Source organism: Centruroides sculpturatus, unplaced genomic scaffold, assembly GCF_000671375.1.
Source record: "Centruroides sculpturatus isolate CEXI.00-Female unplaced genomic scaffold, Cexi_2.0 scaffold211, whole genome shotgun sequence".
In the NCBI taxonomy this organism is placed as follows: Eukaryota; Metazoa; Arthropoda; class Arachnida; order Scorpiones; family Buthidae; genus Centruroides; species Centruroides sculpturatus.
This window is the reverse complement of record NW_019384472.1, coordinates 556497-577488: the sequence shown is the minus strand read 5'-3', so window position 1 is coordinate 577488 and position 20992 is coordinate 556497. Positions and strand designations below refer to the sequence as shown.

Sequence of the window (20992 nt, the reverse complement as noted above, 5' to 3'; positions counted from 1 at the left end):
GTTATTTCTAAATTTGCAAAGTTTTATGCATATCCATCTCCCAGATTCAATTTGATGGATAGGTCAGTCTGTTACATCCAATAGTTTTAATTGTCATTCTACTAACTCTAATATCAAAAAATAAACATTGATTTTTTTCTTTGGGCTACTGTATTTCAATGAAGTGTATGTTTGGAGCAACACACATTTATTTATTTATTTTTAAAGAAAAATGTAATAAAAAAACTGGAAGAAAATTTGGCTTTCACCATTCAGTAGTATAACTTTGATTTTTTTTGTAAAAATTGTTTAATATAAACCTTATTAACACAAAGTTCCAATTTTTAAGTCCCTTCAAATTTGTATTAATTCCTTTGTAAAATATTTAGATTATAATATCATAGGAGTTAGTTTTAAATTAAGATTTATATATACAGTAATACCCCGACTTATGCGAACCCAGAGTTACGCCATTTTCAAATCTCGTCGATTCGTCTTTTGTTTGAGCGCCTTGATTACTCACTCCCCACACACTATTGTTCAGCTTACATGTTCAAATGTGTCGAGCAGAATCCACACATAGCTACAATTTATTTTGTGTTATTTATTTCTGTGTTTGTTATATCTACGGAGACTCGAGAGACTCTACTATGTCATCCAAACGAAGTAGAACTAATTCTTCTGCATCAAACAAGAAAAGAAAAACTTTATCTTTGGAATGTAAAGTTAACATTGGGTATGTTCGTAAAGTCGAACGAGTTAAACGAGAATGACGTCATCGTTATTCCTATTTCGTTAGACTTTTCGAACGATTCGTTACTAACGCGTTTAACTCGTTTGACTTTACGAACGTACCCATTATTAAAGACTTCGATACAAAAATGAAAATTTGTGAATTGGCAAAGAAGTTTGATCTACCGGAATTGTCGGTCAGAACAATTATAAAAGGCAAAGAAAAAATTCTCGAAGCTGTGAAAAATGCTCAATCTTTAAATTCAAGCATCATTCGTAAATGTCACAGTATTATCGTTGAGATGGAAACAATGTTAAAATTATGGCGTAATAATCAAGTAAATGTGAAAAATTGTAAAATAATATAAACCTAATTTGTTATACATATGTATTATCTAAGATTTTATTAAACATTTTTCTCTAAATTATTGTTTTCTTTAGTCTCCGGCCCCAATTAAAAATTATTTGTATGTATTTATATGTGAAATTATACCCCGACTTAAGCGAATTCGATTTACGCAGTTACCACTCGGTTCCACCTATCGCGTAAGTTTGGGGTATTACTGTATATATATATATAAACTGAAAAATAAAATTTTTTATACAATATATATACAGTATATATATTGTATAAAAATTTTATTTTTCAGTTAAGGTTTTAAAATATATTATGCATACCTTTTTGGAAGGGAATACAAAGAGTGGGCTGAATTTGTCTGAGCTTCTTCCAACAATGCTCTTTGTTGACATATCTCAGGAAGCTGAGTTTCAGTACTTTGTAATTCAATTTGAGCTTTGTGCCAGTCTTGCAAATGAGATTTCAACTTAGGTAGTGAAGCCACTAATTCTTCCCTAATTTCATTAATTAGAGAAATTAAATTAATAAATAAAATTATAAAACATAAAATACTTATTTATTTATCTTAATTAAACTTAAATTTATATAGCTTTGAAAATCTGTTAATGCATCTGCTAAATGTTATCATTTTTGTTTAATTGATAGAGTAACTTTCTTAAAGAGTATCGTAATAATAACTGCCTAAAGGATATTGTAACATAACTAATTTTCACAAGAGTACAACTGTTTATTGCTAATACATCATATAAATCGTAATAAAATTTTGCTATTATGTAAGAATAACCTTTGCATGTATACAATTTTCATCAATTTTTCAAAATCTCAAGTGAAAATACAGTCAAGATGTTAATAAAATATCAAAAATTATCTCACACATTTTGAGAATTGATAATTTACTCAAATGAATTATTTAAGAATTTTATTACATTTTGATGATAAATTTTTTTTAATCTATTCAGTAAACCATCTATCATTAGGACTTGTCTATAATAAACTTATAACCAGATTTGCAACACACATTTCATTAGATATAAATATTGATCATCATATTTTATAATATAGAGAGATATGCTGATTTATGTAGCTACAGGATGTCCAAAAAGTTACCTTGCAGAAAGAAACTTGAACAATATTAAAGCTATATGTATGGTATTTGTATTTGAAAAGTTTTAAGATAACTATTTGGTATCAGTTCACCATACAGTATTGCATACAACTTATATATATGGTATTGTGTACAAGATCCATAACTTTAATATCATTACAAATTTCTCACTTTTTGAACACCCTGTAGATCACAAATATAGCTGACATGGCATGCATGTTTAAAAAATTAATACTTATTTTTAAAAAAATAATTGCACTTAATTAATATATATTACCTATTTTTTAACCAGTCATGCTTCATTTCGGCTACTCGAATGGATAACATAGAATATGCAACTTCATGTTCCATGTCTTGCTTTGTTTGTCCTGATTCATTAATTCTGCCTTGTCTACCTCCATAAACTGCACCAGTATAACCTCCCTCATTGCCAGGAGTCCAGTCAACAAGTGGATCATACACAAAAGCTTCTAATAATGTCAATAATGTTTCTCTGCCTTTTCTCAAGACTTTTAAAACATGTTCACAGGATACTCTAAAAATACCCTGAAAATTAAAATTAATTCAAATTAGTATGACTTAAACTGTAACAAAAATCTTATTAAATAAAATCATAACACTTTTATTTAACAGAAATTAGTTTAAAGTTGTAGAGGAATAGATTTAAGAGTAAACATATTTTCAATGTTTACAGTAGTTTGTTTTTATTATCTAACTGAATCCTAGAAAACTAATTAAGTAAGTCATCATATTTTCTATAGTTTAATGCTATAAATTAAAATAATGTTCTTGAAAATACTTAGAGAACTAAGTATTAATTTTCCAAATATATATATATATATATAATTCAATTAGTGAGAAAATGAACAAAAGTAAAAATAAATGTATAATTATTTACTTCAATTCCAGTAACACCCAATGCAGTTTCAATATTTGGAGTCATTCTGAATGGAACTTTTTCTGGAACACGAAGATTCTTTCCTTTTTCAAAGCAAACATTATAGTCAATATGCACCACCTAAACAAATACAAATACTTTAAAATATTAAAGTAACAAATTAGAAACAGAAATATAATTTAAAATGAGAACAAACCTCTCCGGAACAGAGATCAACTAAAACATTATCGAGATGACGATCGCCCAAGCCTATTATGTAGCCGATCATTGACATGACAGCCGTTGAATGGTTGTAAGTTTGTGTAATTTCCCACCACTCTAAAGCAGTACTGCAGCAACACCATAATTCTCTAAAAATTATTAAGGAATAATTTCGTTAATAATTAAAATATTAAAAATTAAAAAGTGAAATAAACAGAATTAGTTCATACTTTGCTAAAAGATCTTTTGGTGTTTCATTCATCAATTCTTGAAGAACCTGAAGTAGAATTGTTAGTGGCCATTCTTTTCTTGCCTCCAAATTTGTGATACCCTGAAGAAAATTTGGGAAATTTCAATTCTCTCTTTTAAATTTTAATTGCTTTATTATAGAAATAAATAGACTAAAAAAATATCCTTTAGTAACATCAATAAATCATCAAAAATAAAAACTATGATAAATGTACTGATTGCTGTGATCAGGACTGAATTTATGAAGTTTGTGTGTATGTCTGTCTTACTTTTATGTAATTGATGTAAGAAATTATATAAAATTAAGATTCATTAATTTTCAAAATTCTAGTATTATGTGGCATTGGCTTTTCACTACTTTTAAATTATTATATTATATTCATATCTGTACTTAAAATGAGGAGGAGACATTTCTTTATAATCATCTTTGTTGAATGTGTTCCAATTTTATTTCTTATGGATTTTCATTTGATATATAAATACAGAGGATGCTTTAGCTATTTTTGAACATGTTTATTACAAGAGAAGTCAATGTAACACACAATTATTCAAGTTTTTATTTGCTCAACATATCCTTCCTTACTTCTGTAAATTGCTCGACAACACTGTTTCCATAAATTGAACACCTTTCTGACCATTTTTACGTCAATCTTGGACTACTCCTGTTTCTAAACTTTCCAAACACCAGCTAACATTGCTTTTCAGTTAAACAGCTTCTGTTTTAAGGGAAATGGCATAACAACCATTCATAGGTATGTTCTACTTGTTGATAACTAATTTCAATTTTCTGATGGAGGTTCTCAAGATATTGTTTGGTCTATCAACAATGTGCGAGCTTGCTTGTTGTGATGCAGAAACACTTTATATATCTCAGTGGGATACACAGGTGGCAGATGCTCTTCAAACAATAGTTTCAAAATATGTTCAACATAGTATTGTCCAGATATTTTCATTTTTGAGGGCATTCTGATAAGCAAAAGTGGACTTCTTCATGACAAACAGCCTACTAGCATAAAACCTTGAGGATAGTTCTCTCTGCATTGCCATACCCAATTTTCTCTGTGTTTTATGTAGCAAATTTTGCAGGTACCATTATAATCACCCAAAGTCACAGAAATTCACTTCTTCCACCTGCCAAATGCCTTTCATATAACTTTCTTGTGTTGAACTTGTAATTATTTTTTTTCAGAATCTGATAGCTTATGAACATCAGTCTTTACCAGCATTTCCATGTCCATTCTCTGTGAATGACGCAATTGGACAACAGTGACACTTGACACATTTTTTCAATTCTGTTTAGGTTGGATTTGATGCAGTGATGGAATTCTTTACTTTCCTCACAATCTTCTTTATTCTAGGTGTGACTGGTCTTTGTTTCTTTGGAAAAGGCTGATTTTCTTTGTGCGATTCCTAGGTGTTTCCAATATTGTTTAAAATGTTAGAGATTGTACCTTTAGAAATATGAGTACCATCCTCCAAAAGTATCTTCTGATTTGTCTGTATGACATTGCAAGTTTGGGAAGTTTGAATCATCAAGTCCTGTTCAGAGGTCAACATGTTGGGCAAAGAAAAATATTTGAACATTCTTTGTTGACTTCAAAATTCAAATCATTGTAGAATGTCATATATATAGTAGGAACTGGAAGTGCATGCAATTTTTCCACTAATAAAGCTGCAAACACATGCAAAAATAACTAAAAACCCCTCTGCATGTTTATAAATTTTTTTACTTTGCTATAATAAATTCCATATTTTAATTATTAATAAAAGACATTTTCATTCTTAAATATAAATATATCTAATTCTGTATCTGTAGTTGTCTTAATAGTCATGATATTAAAACATTATTATTATTATCATCATCATCATCATCACAGCAAAGAGACAGTAAAGATATCAGATGAATACTACAAAAGATCTGAACTCAAGTTAGATTTTCAGACATTTTCATATCATTTGATCCAGACCTGTTATAGCTCATCCTTCATCATCCAATAATCCCACCATTGTAGGCCTGACCAAACCAATGATGGATATGGAAACAGATCACTCTAGTGTCCACAAATTAAAAAAAAAAAAAAACTAAAAATAATTACAGATGAGTCATTATGATAAACTATTAAGATCTTTAAAATTAATTTGTTCAATTTATAAATTTAACAATATTTTGTATAATTCTAAAGTAATTAAATTCAAAATACTAAAACATATTTTACTGATAAACAATTAATTCAGCTTTTGCTTTGAATATTCAATATTTTTTAAACATTTCAAAAAGTTGTGTTATAAAATTCTTTAAACTGCATATACTTAAATATTTTATTAATAAATTTCAAATATATTTAAAAGTGAATATGTTTTTTCTTTAAAAAAATTGTTTAAATACCTTTTCTTTCAACAATGGAGTCAATTTATTATAATATATTTCTGATGGTCGCAATATGGATGGAGTAACAATATTGTTCCCAGAGGAAGAAGTCTATGAAATAAAATTTTGTTTTATTAAACATTCATTAATATTAATTATGAGTTATTATGTAAAGAACTTTCTTTTAAAAAATTTTTCTATAATAATATAAATTATATTTTGTTATACAAAATTTATCATACTTAAATCTTTCATAATCTCTACATTCTATTTTATTATTTTGTTGTTATTATATAAATAGTTTTCATGCCAACAATTTAAAACTGTCTGAAAAGCTAGGATTCTGCAAATTAGAATTTGTTTTAAGTACTTGGTTCACTGAAAATATCAGGCAGGAATTCACTCAAAAGTATGGGGTGCAGCCATGAAAGATACTACATCTTTGGAGGTCAACCATGGGATCAAAAGCAAAGTCTCATTTTGTTATGGCAACCTGGTTTGTATTGGGAGTGTTTCAGCATATACAAATAAATTGAAAGCATACAAGAGTATACATTGATTTAAAAAAAACAGAATATTCAGACATATAATTTTGTAAAGTAAATGTTCAACAATGTTAATGTTAAAATGTTCAACAATCTTGCATTTTTAACACTCTGGTCCCATGGATTATCAATAACTTTTATACTGTATTTTAAACTAAAGTCCAAATAGACAATTAAGAAATCTTTTATACATAAAAATAGATAGTGTAAAAAGCTTACTATTAGAGATTTTTATAATGAAAATCTACTACTATAAAATAAGAAATTTTATAAATTATTTACCTGATTCTTTAAAGCTTGGGCAGTAACTTCTCTCTGTTGCCAACGTTTATATAAACCGAATAGCGGTGTGGCACCATCCACCCACTGAATCAATCCCGAACGTGGTCCCAATGGCGTTACAGAATAATGACGAGCTTGGTAAACAATTTTCCCCTGTCTAATAGTATTTAAATAAATCTTTATTTTATAATGCATCAAACAGAATTAAAAACAAATAAATTAATTAATTATTTATAAAAACATCATTCAGTGATATTTTTAAACTAGGATATGACAAAACTATAAATAAATAAATAAAGCCTTAATTACTCCCTTCAATTTAACTTAAAAATGTCTGAAAAATTTAATACATAAAGTACACAACAAAATGCAATTCCATACTATTTAACTAATATGGAATAACATTTTTGTTATGTGTTGTTGTTATTATTAAAAAATTGCATAATTATTCGATTTGAAAGCTTTTTATAATTTTATTTTCATATTTCAAATTTAACTATAAAAATTTATAGATGAAATTGAAAAAATTAGATAATTTTAAATAGTTATATATATATATATATGCATCACCTTTAATATATGTAACTTGAGTTTTTTTTTACACAGCTAACCATCAATTTCTTTTTTTACACTTTCAATTTNTATTCTTATTTTATCTCTCTCTTTTCTTACAAAATAAAATTTAAATTTTTGTCTATACAATATTTAATTTCTATATCGGAAAATAAAGATATGCAGTTGTAGATTTAAAAAATAACATTTCATTTTGAAGCCAAAACAAGTGTTTCCTCATATTTATACAGTCGAATTCCCATTATTATGTTATCAGTTTATGCAAAATCTGCATTAATGCAAAGTAGATTTGTGGTCCTGGAAGAAGGATATGCAATTCAAAGTTAACATTTTTGGTTAATACAAAATACAGGAAATTTCTGCTAACTCACATACTTTTTTGAAAAACTGTATAGTAATTTAAGATTTCTTAACAGAAAAATTGTAATTAATGAGTAATTATAAAAGTGAAATTATAATTAACGAGTGCTTTCGGTATATGTAATACTACGCATTATATTACCACAATGAATAAGTTACTGAACTCCGTACGTAGCATTTATTGTAGTCATGAAACATTTTGAGCTCAATTCCAATAAATTCAGCAGTAAAACCTACCGAAGCTTGGTAAAACTTCTGTATAGAGCTGATCATAATAAAATACTCTACTGTACATCCATCATCTCTTTTCCAAGTCATTAGACAAAAACACCCACTAACTTGGACTTTCAGAAATTATGACAACCTTCACCCCATATTAATTCAAGTTAGCAGGGTTTACCATATTAATTAATATGTAATACAAAGTGTTCATGGTCCTGGATCATGAAACTCCACAACATTTACATTACATTGTTTAATAAAAAGCAGGCACTGCTTTCAGCTTCCCCAAAGCCAAAGTAGCAATGCATAATCAATGAGTGCATTTTTTTACTAACATTTGCCATAACACTTATGCTGATTTTATTGTTGTCACTGGCAACAGAGGTCTTGACACCACCAATGATGTTCACTCCAACTCAAAAAAAATTACACTTTCTATAAGGCTGAACACTTAGTTAAGACAGAAGCATATGCATTGGACACTGGATGTTAATAAAATTAGAAGAGTTTCAACTAAAAATCTTTGGTTTTATGAAATATTCTTATTTTTAATTATTTTAATAATAAAAATAACAAAACTCACTGAATTGCAATATTTCATACTGTAATTAGGTTGTAATTTTAAAATTAGAAACAAACCATTCAAGAAATAATTTATTTGAATTTCAATGGAAACCACTAAAATTCAAACAAATAAGTTATTTCTAAATTTGCAAAGTTTTATGCATATCCATCTCCCAGATTCAATTTGATGGATAGGTCAGTCTGTTACATCCAATAGTTTTAATTGTCATTCTACTAACTCTAATATCAAAAAATAAACATTGATTTTTTTCTTTGGGCTACTGTATTTCAATGAAGTGTATGTTTGGAGCAACACACATTTATTTATTTATTTTTAAAGAAAAATGTAATAAAAAAACTGGAAGAAAATTTGGCTTTCACCATTCAGTAGTATAACTTTGATTTTTTTTGTAAAAATTGTTTAATATAAACCTTATTAACACAAAGTTCCAATTTTTAAGTCCCTTCAAATTTGTATTAATTCCTTTGTAAAATATTTAGATTATAATATCATAGGAGTTAGTTTTAAATTAAGATTTATATATACAGTAATACCCCGACTTATGCGAACCCAGAGTTACGCCATTTTCAAATCTCGTCGATTCGTCTTTTGTTTGAGCGCCTTGATTACTCACTCCCCACACACTATTGTTCAGCTTACATGTTCAAATGTGTCGAGCAGAATCCACACATAGCTACAATTTATTTTGTGTTATTTATTTCTGTGTTTGTTATATCTACGGAGACTCGAGAGACTCTACTATGTCATCCAAACGAAGTAGAACTAATTCTTCTGCATCAAACAAGAAAAGAAAAACTTTATCTTTGGAATGTAAAGTTAACATTGGGTATGTTCGTAAAGTCGAACGAGTTAAACGAGAATGACGTCATCGTTATTCCTATTTCGTTAGACTTTTCGAACGATTCGTTACTAACGCGTTTAACTCGTTTGACTTTACGAACGTACCCATTATTAAAGACTTCGATACAAAAATGAAAATTTGTGAATTGGCAAAGAAGTTTGATCTACCGGAATTGTCGGTCAGAACAATTATAAAAGGCAAAGAAAAAATTCTCGAAGCTGTGAAAAATGCTCAATCTTTAAATTCAAGCATCATTCGTAAATGTCACAGTATTATCGTTGAGATGGAAACAATGTTAAAATTATGGCGTAATAATCAAGTAAATGTGAAAAATTGTAAAATAATATAAACCTAATTTGTTATACATATGTATTATCTAAGATTTTATTAAACATTTTTCTCTAAATTATTGTTTTCTTTAGTCTCCGGCCCCAATTAAAAATTATTTGTATGTATTTATATGTGAAATTATACCCCGACTTAAGCGAATTCGATTTACGCAGTTACCACTCGGTTCCACCTATCGCGTAAGTTTGGGGTATTACTGTATATATATATATAAACTGAAAAATAAAATTTTTTATACAATATATATACAGTATATATATTGTATAAAAATTTTATTTTTCAGTTAAGGTTTTAAAATATATTATGCATACCTTTTTGGAAGGGAATACAAAGAGTGGGCTGAATTTGTCTGAGCTTCTTCCAACAATGCTCTTTGTTGACATATCTCAGGAAGCTGAGTTTCAGTACTTTGTAATTCAATTTGAGCTTTGTGCCAGTCTTGCAAATGAGATTTCAACTTAGGTAGTGAAGCCACTAATTCTTCCCTAATTTCATTAATTAGAGAAATTAAATTAATAAATAAAATTATAAAACATAAAATACTTATTTATTTATCTTAATTAAACTTAAATTTATATAGCTTTGAAAATCTGTTAATGCATCTGCTAAATGTTATCATTTTTGTTTAATTGATAGAGTAACTTTCTTAAAGAGTATCGTAATAATAACTGCCTAAAGGATATTGTAACATAACTAATTTTCACAAGAGTACAACTGTTTATTGCTAATACATCATATAAATCGTAATAAAATTTTGCTATTATGTAAGAATAACCTTTGCATGTATACAATTTTCATCAATTTTTCAAAATCTCAAGTGAAAATACAGTCAAGATGTTAATAAAATATCAAAAATTATCTCACACATTTTGAGAATTGATAATTTACTCAAATGAATTATTTAAGAATTTTATTACATTTTGATGATAAATTTTTTTTAATCTATTCAGTAAACCATCTATCATTAGGACTTGTCTATAATAAACTTATAACCAGATTTGCAACACACATTTCATTAGATATAAATATTGATCATCATATTTTATAATATAGAGAGATATGCTGATTTATGTAGCTACAGGATGTCCAAAAAGTTACCTTGCAGAAAGAAACTTGAACAATATTAAAGCTATATGTATGGTATTTGTATTTGAAAAGTTTTAAGATAACTATTTGGTATCAGTTCACCATACAGTATTGCATACAACTTATATATATGGTATTGTGTACAAGATCCATAACTTTAATATCATTACAAATTTCTCACTTTTTGAACACCCTGTAGATCACAAATATAGCTGACATGGCATGCATGTTTAAAAAATTAATACTTATTTTTAAAAAAATAATTGCACTTAATTAATATATATTACCTATTTTTTAACCAGTCATGCTTCATTTCGGCTACTCGAATGGATAACATAGAATATGCAACTTCATGTTCCATGTCTTGCTTTGTTTGTCCTGATTCATTAATTCTGCCTTGTCTACCTCCATAAACTGCACCAGTATAACCTCCCTCATTGCCAGGAGTCCAGTCAACAAGTGGATCATACACAAAAGCTTCTAATAATGTCAATAATGTTTCTCTGCCTTTTCTCAAGACTTTTAAAACATGTTCACAGGATACTCTAAAAATACCCTGAAAATTAAAATTAATTCAAATTAGTATGACTTAAACTGTAACAAAAATCTTATTAAATAAAATCATAACACTTTTATTTAACAGAAATTAGTTTAAAGTTGTAGAGGAATAGATTTAAGAGTAAACATATTTTCAATGTTTACAGTAGTTTGTTTTTATTATCTAACTGAATCCTAGAAAACTAATTAAGTAAGTCATCATATTTTCTATAGTTTAATGCTATAAATTAAAATAATGTTCTTGAAAATACTTAGAGAACTAAGTATTAATTTTCCAAATATATATATATATATATAATTCAATTAGTGAGAAAATGAACAAAAGTAAAAATAAATGTATAATTATTTACTTCAATTCCAGTAACACCCAATGCAGTTTCAATATTTGGAGTCATTCTGAATGGAACTTTTTCTGGAACACGAAGATTCTTTCCTTTTTCAAAGCAAACATTATAGTCAATATGCACCACCTAAACAAATACAAATACTTTAAAATATTAAAGTAACAAATTAGAAACAGAAATATAATTTAAAATGAGAACAAACCTCTCCGGAACAGAGATCAACTAAAACATTATCGAGATGACGATCGCCCAAGCCTATTATGTAGCCGATCATTGACATGACAGCCGTTGAATGGTTGTAAGTTTGTGTAATTTCCCACCACTCTAAAGCAGTACTGCAGCAACACCATAATTCTCTAAAAATTATTAAGGAATAATTTCGTTAATAATTAAAATATTAAAAATTAAAAAGTGAAATAAACAGAATTAGTTCATACTTTGCTAAAAGATCTTTTGGTGTTTCATTCATCAATTCTTGAAGAACCTGAAGTAGAATTGTTAGTGGCCATTCTTTTCTTGCCTCCAAATTTGTGATACCCTGAAGAAAATTTGGGAAATTTCAATTCTCTCTTTTAAATTTTAATTGCTTTATTATAGAAATAAATAGACTAAAAAAATATCCTTTAGTAACATCAATAAATCATCAAAAATAAAAACTATGATAAATGTACTGATTGCTGTGATCAGGACTGAATTTATGAAGTTTGTGTGTATGTCTGTCTTACTTTTATGTAATTGATGTAAGAAATTATATAAAATTAAGATTCATTAATTTTCAAAATTCTAGTATTATGTGGCATTGGCTTTTCACTACTTTTAAATTATTATATTATATTCATATCTGTACTTAAAATGAGGAGGAGACATTTCTTTATAATCATCTTTGTTGAATGTGTTCCAATTTTATTTCTTATGGATTTTCATTTGATATATAAATACAGAGGATGCTTTAGCTATTTTTGAACATGTTTATTACAAGAGAAGTCAATGTAACACACAATTATTCAAGTTTTTATTTGCTCAACATATCCTTCCTTACTTCTGTAAATTGCTCGACAACACTGTTTCCATAAATTGAACACCTTTCTGACCATTTTTACGTCAATCTTGGACTACTCCTGTTTCTAAACTTTCCAAACACCAGCTAACATTGCTTTTCAGTTAAACAGCTTCTGTTTTAAGGGAAATGGCATAACAACCATTCATAGGTATGTTCTACTTGTTGATAACTAATTTCAATTTTCTGATGGAGGTTCTCAAGATATTGTTTGGTCTATCAACAATGTGCGAGCTTGCTTGTTGTGATGCAGAAACACTTTATATATCTCAGTGGGATACACAGGTGGCAGATGCTCTTCAAACAATAGTTTCAAAATATGTTCAACATAGTATTGTCCAGATATTTTCATTTTTGAGGGCATTCTGATAAGCAAAAGTGGACTTCTTCATGACAAACAGCCTACTAGCATAAAACCTTGAGGATAGTTCTCTCTGCATTGCCATACCCAATTTTCTCTGTGTTTTATGTAGCAAATTTTGCAGGTACCATTATAATCACCCAAAGTCACAGAAATTCACTTCTTCCACCTGCCAAATGCCTTTCATATAACTTTCTTGTGTTGAACTTGTAATTATTTTTTTTCAGAATCTGATAGCTTATGAACATCAGTCTTTACCAGCATTTCCATGTCCATTCTCTGTGAATGACGCAATTGGACAACAGTGACACTTGACACATTTTTTCAATTCTGTTTAGGTTGGATTTGATGCAGTGATGGAATTCTTTACTTTCCTCACAATCTTCTTTATTCTAGGTGTGACTGGTCTTTGTTTCTTTGGAAAAGGCTGATTTTCTTTGTGCGATTCCTAGGTGTTTCCAATATTGTTTAAAATGTTAGAGATTGTACCTTTAGAAATATGAGTACCATCCTCCAAAAGTATCTTCTGATTTGTCTGTATGACATTGCAAGTTTGGGAAGTTTGAATCATCAAGTCCTGTTCAGAGGTCAACATGTTGGGCAAAGAAAAATATTTGAACATTCTTTGTTGACTTCAAAATTCAAATCATTGTAGAATGTCATATATATAGTAGGAACTGGAAGTGCATGCAATTTTTCCACTAATAAAGCTGCAAACACATGCAAAAATAACTAAAAACCCCTCTGCATGTTTATAAATTTTTTTACTTTGCTATAATAAATTCCATATTTTAATTATTAATAAAAGACATTTTCATTCTTAAATATAAATATATCTAATTCTGTATCTGTAGTTGTCTTAATAGTCATGATATTAAAACATTATTATTATTATCATCATCATCATCATCACAGCAAAGAGACAGTAAAGATATCAGATGAATACTACAAAAGATCTGAACTCAAGTTAGATTTTCAGACATTTTCATATCATTTGATCCAGACCTGTTATAGCTCATCCTTCATCATCCAATAATCCCACCATTGTAGGCCTGACCAAACCAATGATGGATATGGAAACAGATCACTCTAGTGTCCACAAATTAAAAAAAAAAAAAAACTAAAAATAATTACAGATGAGTCATTATGATAAACTATTAAGATCTTTAAAATTAATTTGTTCAATTTATAAATTTAACAATATTTTGTATAATTCTAAAGTAATTAAATTCAAAATACTAAAACATATTTTACTGATAAACAATTAATTCAGCTTTTGCTTTGAATATTCAATATTTTTTAAACATTTCAAAAAGTTGTGTTATAAAATTCTTTAAACTGCATATACTTAAATATTTTATTAATAAATTTCAAATATATTTAAAAGTGAATATGTTTTTTCTTTAAAAAAATTGTTTAAATACCTTTTCTTTCAACAATGGAGTCAATTTATTATAATATATTTCTGATGGTCGCAATATGGATGGAGTAACAATATTGTTCCCAGAGGAAGAAGTCTATGAAATAAAATTTTGTTTTATTAAACATTCATTAATATTAATTATGAGTTATTATGTAAAGAACTTTCTTTTAAAAAATTTTTCTATAATAATATAAATTATATTTTGTTATACAAAATTTATCATACTTAAATCTTTCATAATCTCTACATTCTATTTTATTATTTTGTTGTTATTATATAAATAGTTTTCATGCCAACAATTTAAAACTGTCTGAAAAGCTAGGATTCTGCAAATTAGAATTTGTTTTAAGTACTTGGTTCACTGAAAATATCAGGCAGGAATTCACTCAAAAGTATGGGGTGCAGCCATGAAAGATACTACATCTTTGGAGGTCAACCATGGGATCAAAAGCAATGTCTCATTTTGTTATGGCAACCTGGTTTGTATTGGGAGTGTTTCAGCATATACAAATAAATTGAAAGCATACAAGAGTATACATTGATTTAAAAAAAACAGAATATTCAGACATATAATTTTGTAAAGTAAATGTTCAACAATGTTAATGTTAAAATGTTCAACAATCTTGCATTTTTAACACTCTGGTCCCATGGATTATCAATAACTTTTATACTGTATTTTAAACTAAAGTCCAAATAGACAATTAAGAAATCTTTTATACATAAAAATAGATAGTGTAAAAAGCTTACTATTAGAGATTTTTATAATGAAAATCTACTACTATAAAATAAGAAATTTTATAAATTATTTACCTGATTCTTTAAAGCTTGGGCAGTAACTTCTCTCTGTTGCCAACGTTTATATAAACCGAATAGCGGTGTGGCACCATCCACCCACTGAATCAATCCCGAACGTGGTCCCAATGGCGTTACAGAATAATGACGAGCTTGGTAAACAATTTTCCCCTGTCTAATAGTATTTAAATAAATCTTTATTTTATAATGCATCAAACAGAATTAAAAACAAATAAATTAATTAATTATTTATAAAAACATCATTCAGTGATATTTTTAAACTAGGATATGACAAAACTATAAATAAATAAATAAAGCCTTAATTACTCCCTTCAATTTAACTTAAAAATGTCTGAAAAATTTAATACATAAAGTACACAACAAAATGCAATTCCATACTATTTAACTAATATGGAATAACATTTTTGTTATGTGTTGTTGTTATTATTAAAAAATTGCATAATTATTCGATTTGAAAGCTTTTTATAATTTTATTTTCATATTTCAAATTTAACTATAAAAATTTATAGATGAAATTGAAAAAATTAGATAATTTTAAATAGTTATATATATATATATATGCATCACCTTTAATATATGTAACTTGAGTTTTTTTTTACACAGCTAACCATCAATTTCTTTTTTTACACTTTCAATTTGTTATTAATTTCAATTAATTATGTATTTCTCCCCAAGTTAATGCTAAATAATTTACACTTATATTTGATTTGTTAATTTACATAACATATTTATAGCATTTCTTATGTTATATTATCTGTTTGTTTTTATAATTTGTTCTTTATTTTATTTTATTTTAGCTTTTCTGATGATTGTCTCTGAACATCAAAGGTTTCGGTACAATACCAAATGAATAAGAATAAACTGATATTTTTTGTTGTACCATGTAAACATAAATCATTTAATAACATTTAATTAGAAATGTGTATAAGAGTAAAAAGTAGATAACATACTTTTACTGCATATTATCATGATGAAAATGAAAATCAAACAACTGTCAATGCATTATCATAAAATAATCTTAAAAATTATTTTATGTAAATATAATATTTAATTTTAATACTAATAATTTTGAATTACCTTTTGTTCTTCATAAACATATTATTCACAATTGATAAAAATTGCATGATCCTTTCATCCAAATGTAAATCTTCTAATCCCTTAAACAAATATGTGTATCTGAAAATAAATACAATATACTATTATATTTTTCTAATAATTAATTATGATTAAATCTGAAGACAGTCACATAAATGATTAAATATTTGAATGAATGACCCTATTTTTCCTACATCAGATACACCAGTACTAATGACAAATGCCTTATGATCTAGTTGATTAACTGTTTTAATATCTCAGCATTTATAGTAAATTAATGAAAATTTTCTTTTCTATATGTCTTAACACGATGTTTGACATTAAAACAATATTATCTATTTCAGTGAAGTATTAATCTGATATTCAATATTTTCTAATTGCTTTAAGACAGTAATAAGCAATCTCTCCTGAATGGGAGCAGTCCAAGTGAACTTTATAGGCTTCGGAAGGCTGCATGCATTTTTTTCTTATGGAGTTTCAGGCTTTAAGCTTGCAGAGTATGACATATTTGATAACCTCTGGCACACTTGGTATCAAAATAATACAGCCAATTTGCATTAATAAGAATTGATAAGGAAACAGTAGTTAGTTTGCTTTATCAAAAATTTGTATTAATGATTTTCAGGGTCAAGATTGTATGTACAATTCATGGAGTTAAAAGAATTAATAGGCAATTGAAATCTCTAAACTATAATATTTTAAATTAATTTACTAAATAAAGCTAAATAAAATAAAATTTACAAAAAGAAATTAATGATCTAAATAATTTTCAAATCAAACAAAATGAGGACTGTATTTTCCATTTAACCTGTCCTATGTTGTTCCTGAAAATATTCGTGTTGACCTCATTGACCTGCATGGGCAATCCTGAATATTTTTGTGTTTACATCGGAACGTTTTTGATACTAGATGTTGCTATGCATCACAATTTTTATATTAAAACGAACTTTTAAAATATAATTTTTTTTGTTTCTATATTATTCAATATATTTATTTTGTTTGTGAAACATAAAAAAATAATTTTTTACAATACAGTAAACACAATTTATTTTTAAAATAATAATGTATAAATCGACGAAAATTCAACATGGTGTCACAGGCAACAAATAAAAATTTCAACATCAAATAAGTTAAGTGTGATGCAGTATAGCAGAGTGGTTAAACAAAACAAAGCTAAAAGAAATCTATGATTTTTTTTATGTTCATTGTTTGAAAAAATATGAAATATATAATTTTTTTACAATAGCAATTGTCTTCTTTAGATATTCATCCACATCTCCTTGAAACTGTAGATATGGTGTATGGTGGCTACTACATCTTTGAAAGAAGGCTTAGACAACCAAACATCACTGTCAATCACACTTTCAGTTAAAAAATCATCACTTTCATTAAACAACATCTTGACCAGTCCTGACACTATTGCACAGAGTGTGACATCAGTTTGAGATACATTAAAGGCAATAAGTATGAACATAGCCAAAAAAGTAGTTAAGGAGACAACTCCTTTTTTTGGCACCAAAAGACTAAAAAAGAAGCTAAATTTGGCACAAAGTAGCCAAACTATCATCACTGTATGCAGTCCCCTCCCTATATGCAAACTAGAACATACTTGTGTGAGAAGCCAAGGGCATAAAATTTTGTCCTATGTCACTTACTGACACACAATCATTAGATTGGCTCACTTAATTTTTCAGAGGGCTTTAAATAATATGTTAAAGATCTAGATGGTAAGGTCTAGATCATGTCAGGATGTTGACACCAGTTAATCAGTTTTCTTACACGCAAATTAACACGCGTTCTCAGAGTTTCGAGTATGAGGAACCAGACCATATAAATAACAACAACACAAAGCCCGAATAGTATATATACTAAATTGCCAAACGATCGCCTAAATATCGGGCTATTATATGGCTACTTAAATGATTAGAATAAAGCAATTTGTCATAAGAGGTAGGCATTAGGCGCCATCTCTATATATATATATATATGCATCACCTTTAATATATGTAACTTGAGTTTTTTTTTACACAGCTAACCATCAATTTCTTTTTTTACACTTTCAATTTGTTATTAATTTCAATTAATTATGTATTTCTCCCCAAGTTAATGCTAAATAATTTACACTTATATTTGATTTGTTAATTTACATAACATATTTATAGCATTTCTTATGTTATATTATCTGTTTGTTTTTATAATTTGTTCTTTATTTTATTTTATTTTAGCTTTTCTGATGATTGTCTCTGAACATCAAAGGTTTCGGTACAATACCAAATGAATAAGAATAAACTGATATTTTTTGTTGTACCATGTAAACATAAATCATTTAATAACATTTAATTAGAAATGTGTATAAGAGTAAAAAGTAGATAACATACTTTTACTGCATATTATCATGATGAAAATGAAAATCAAACAACTGTCAATGCATTATCATAAAATAATCTTAAAAATTATTTTATGTAAATATAATATTTAATTTTAATACTAATAATTTTGAATTACCTTTTGTTCTTCATAAACATATTATTCACAATTGATAAAAATTGCATGATCCTTTCATCCAAATGTAAATCTTCTAATCCCTTAAACAAATATGTGTATCTGAAAATAAATACAATATACTATTATATTTTTCTAATAATTAATTATGATTAAATCTGAAGACAGTCACATAAATGATTAAATATTTGAATGAATGACCCTATTTTTCCTACATCAGATACACCAGTACTAATGACAAATGCCTTATGATCTAGTTGATTAACTGTTTTAATATCTCAGCATTTATAGTAAATTAATGAAAATTTTCTTTTCTATATGTCTTAACACGATGTTTGACATTAAAACAATATTATCTATTTCAGTGAAGTATTAATCTGATATTCAATATTTTCTAATTGCTTTAAGACAGTAATAAGCAATCTCTCCTGAATGGGAGCAGTCCAAGTGAACTTTATAGGCTTCGGAAGGCTGCATGCATTTTTTTCTTATGGAGTTTCAGGCTTTAAGCTTGCAGAGTATGACATATTTGATAACCTCTGGCACACTTGGTATCAAAATAATACAGCCAATTTGCATTAATAAGAATTGATAAGGAAACAGTAGTTAGTTTGCTTTATCAAAAATTTGTATTAATGATTTTCAGGGTCAAGATTGTACAATTCATGGAGTTAAAAGAATTAATAGGCAATTGAAATCTCTAAACTATAATATTTTCAATTAATTTACTAAATAAAGCTAAATAAAATAAAATTTACAAAAAGAAATTAATGATCTAAATAATTTTCAAATCAAACAAAATGAGGACTGTATTTTCCATTTAACCTGTCCTATGTTGTTCCTGAAAATATTCGTGTTGACCTCATTGACCTGCATGGGCAATCCTGAATATTTTTGTGTTTACATCGGAACGTTTTTGATACTAGATGTTGCTATGCATCACAATTTTTATATTAAAACGAACTTTTAAAATATAATTTTTTTTGTTTCTATATTATTCAATATATTTATTTTGTTTGTGAAACATAAAAAAATAATTTTTTACAATACAGTAAACACAATTTATTTTTAAAATAATAATGTATAAATCGACGAAAATTCAACATGGTGTCACAGGCAACAAATAAAAATTTCAACATCAAATAAGTTAAGTGTGATGCAGTATAGCAGAGTGGTTAAACAAAACAAAGCTAAAAGAAATCTATGATTTTTTTTATGTTCATTGTTTGAAAAAATATGAAATATATAATTTTTTTACAATAGCAATTGTCTTCTTTAGATATTCATCCACATCTCCTTGAAACTGTAGATATGGTGTATGGTGGCTACTACATCTTTGAAAGAAGGCTTAGACAACCAAACATCACTGTCAATCACACTTTCAGTTAAAAAATCATCACTTTCATTAAACAACATCTTGACCAGTCCTGACACTATTGCACAGAGTGTGACATCAGTTTGAGATACATTAAAGGCAATAAGTATGAACATAGCCAAAAAAGTAGTTAAGGAGACAACTCCTTTTTTTGGCACCAAAAGACTAAAAAAGAAGCTAAATTTGGCACAAAGTAGCCAAACTATCATCACTGTATGCAGTCCCCTCCCTATATGCAAACTAGAACATACTTGTGTGAGAAGCCAAGGGCATAAAATTTTGTCCTATGTCACTTACTGACACACAATCATTAGATTGGCTCACTTAATTTTTCAGAGGGCTTTAAATAATATGTTAAAGATCTAGATGGTAAGGTCTAGATCATGTCAGGATGTTGACACCAGTTAATCAGTTTTCTTACACGCAAATTAACACGCGTTCTCAGAGTTTCGAGTATGAGGAACCAGACCATATAAATAACAACAACACAAAGCCCGAATAGTATATATACTAAATTGCCAAACGATCGCCTAAATATCGGGCTATTATATGGCTACTTAAATGATTAGAATAAAGCAATTTGTCATAAGAGGTAGGCATTAGGCGCCATCTCGTAAGCAAATTAATAATTAAAATTAAATAAATAAATAAGTAAATTAAATTTAGAACCTTCTGGAATAAAAGAACTGGCCCGGGACGGGGCTTAAACCCGCAACCTCCGCTTGCAGGTT

At 27.6% G+C, this 20992-nt stretch overlaps 1 protein-coding gene across 1 annotated transcript in view; it reads right to left on the bottom strand.

Annotated features, from left to right (window-relative positions):
* Window positions 1–20992, bottom strand: part of LOC111621206 (serine/threonine-protein kinase SMG1-like) — a 178427-nt gene that overhangs the window by 33585 nt on the left and 123850 nt on the right. Inside the window, 8 exon segments of the mRNA XM_023363285.1 lie at window positions 9959–10132; window positions 11021–11289; window positions 11642–11761; window positions 11838–11991; window positions 12073–12173; window positions 14478–14570; window positions 15287–15443; window positions 18890–18988. Coding sequence (XP_023219053.1) covers window positions 9959–10132; window positions 11021–11289; window positions 11642–11761; window positions 11838–11991; window positions 12073–12173; window positions 14478–14570; window positions 15287–15443; window positions 18890–18988 — 1167 coding nt within the window.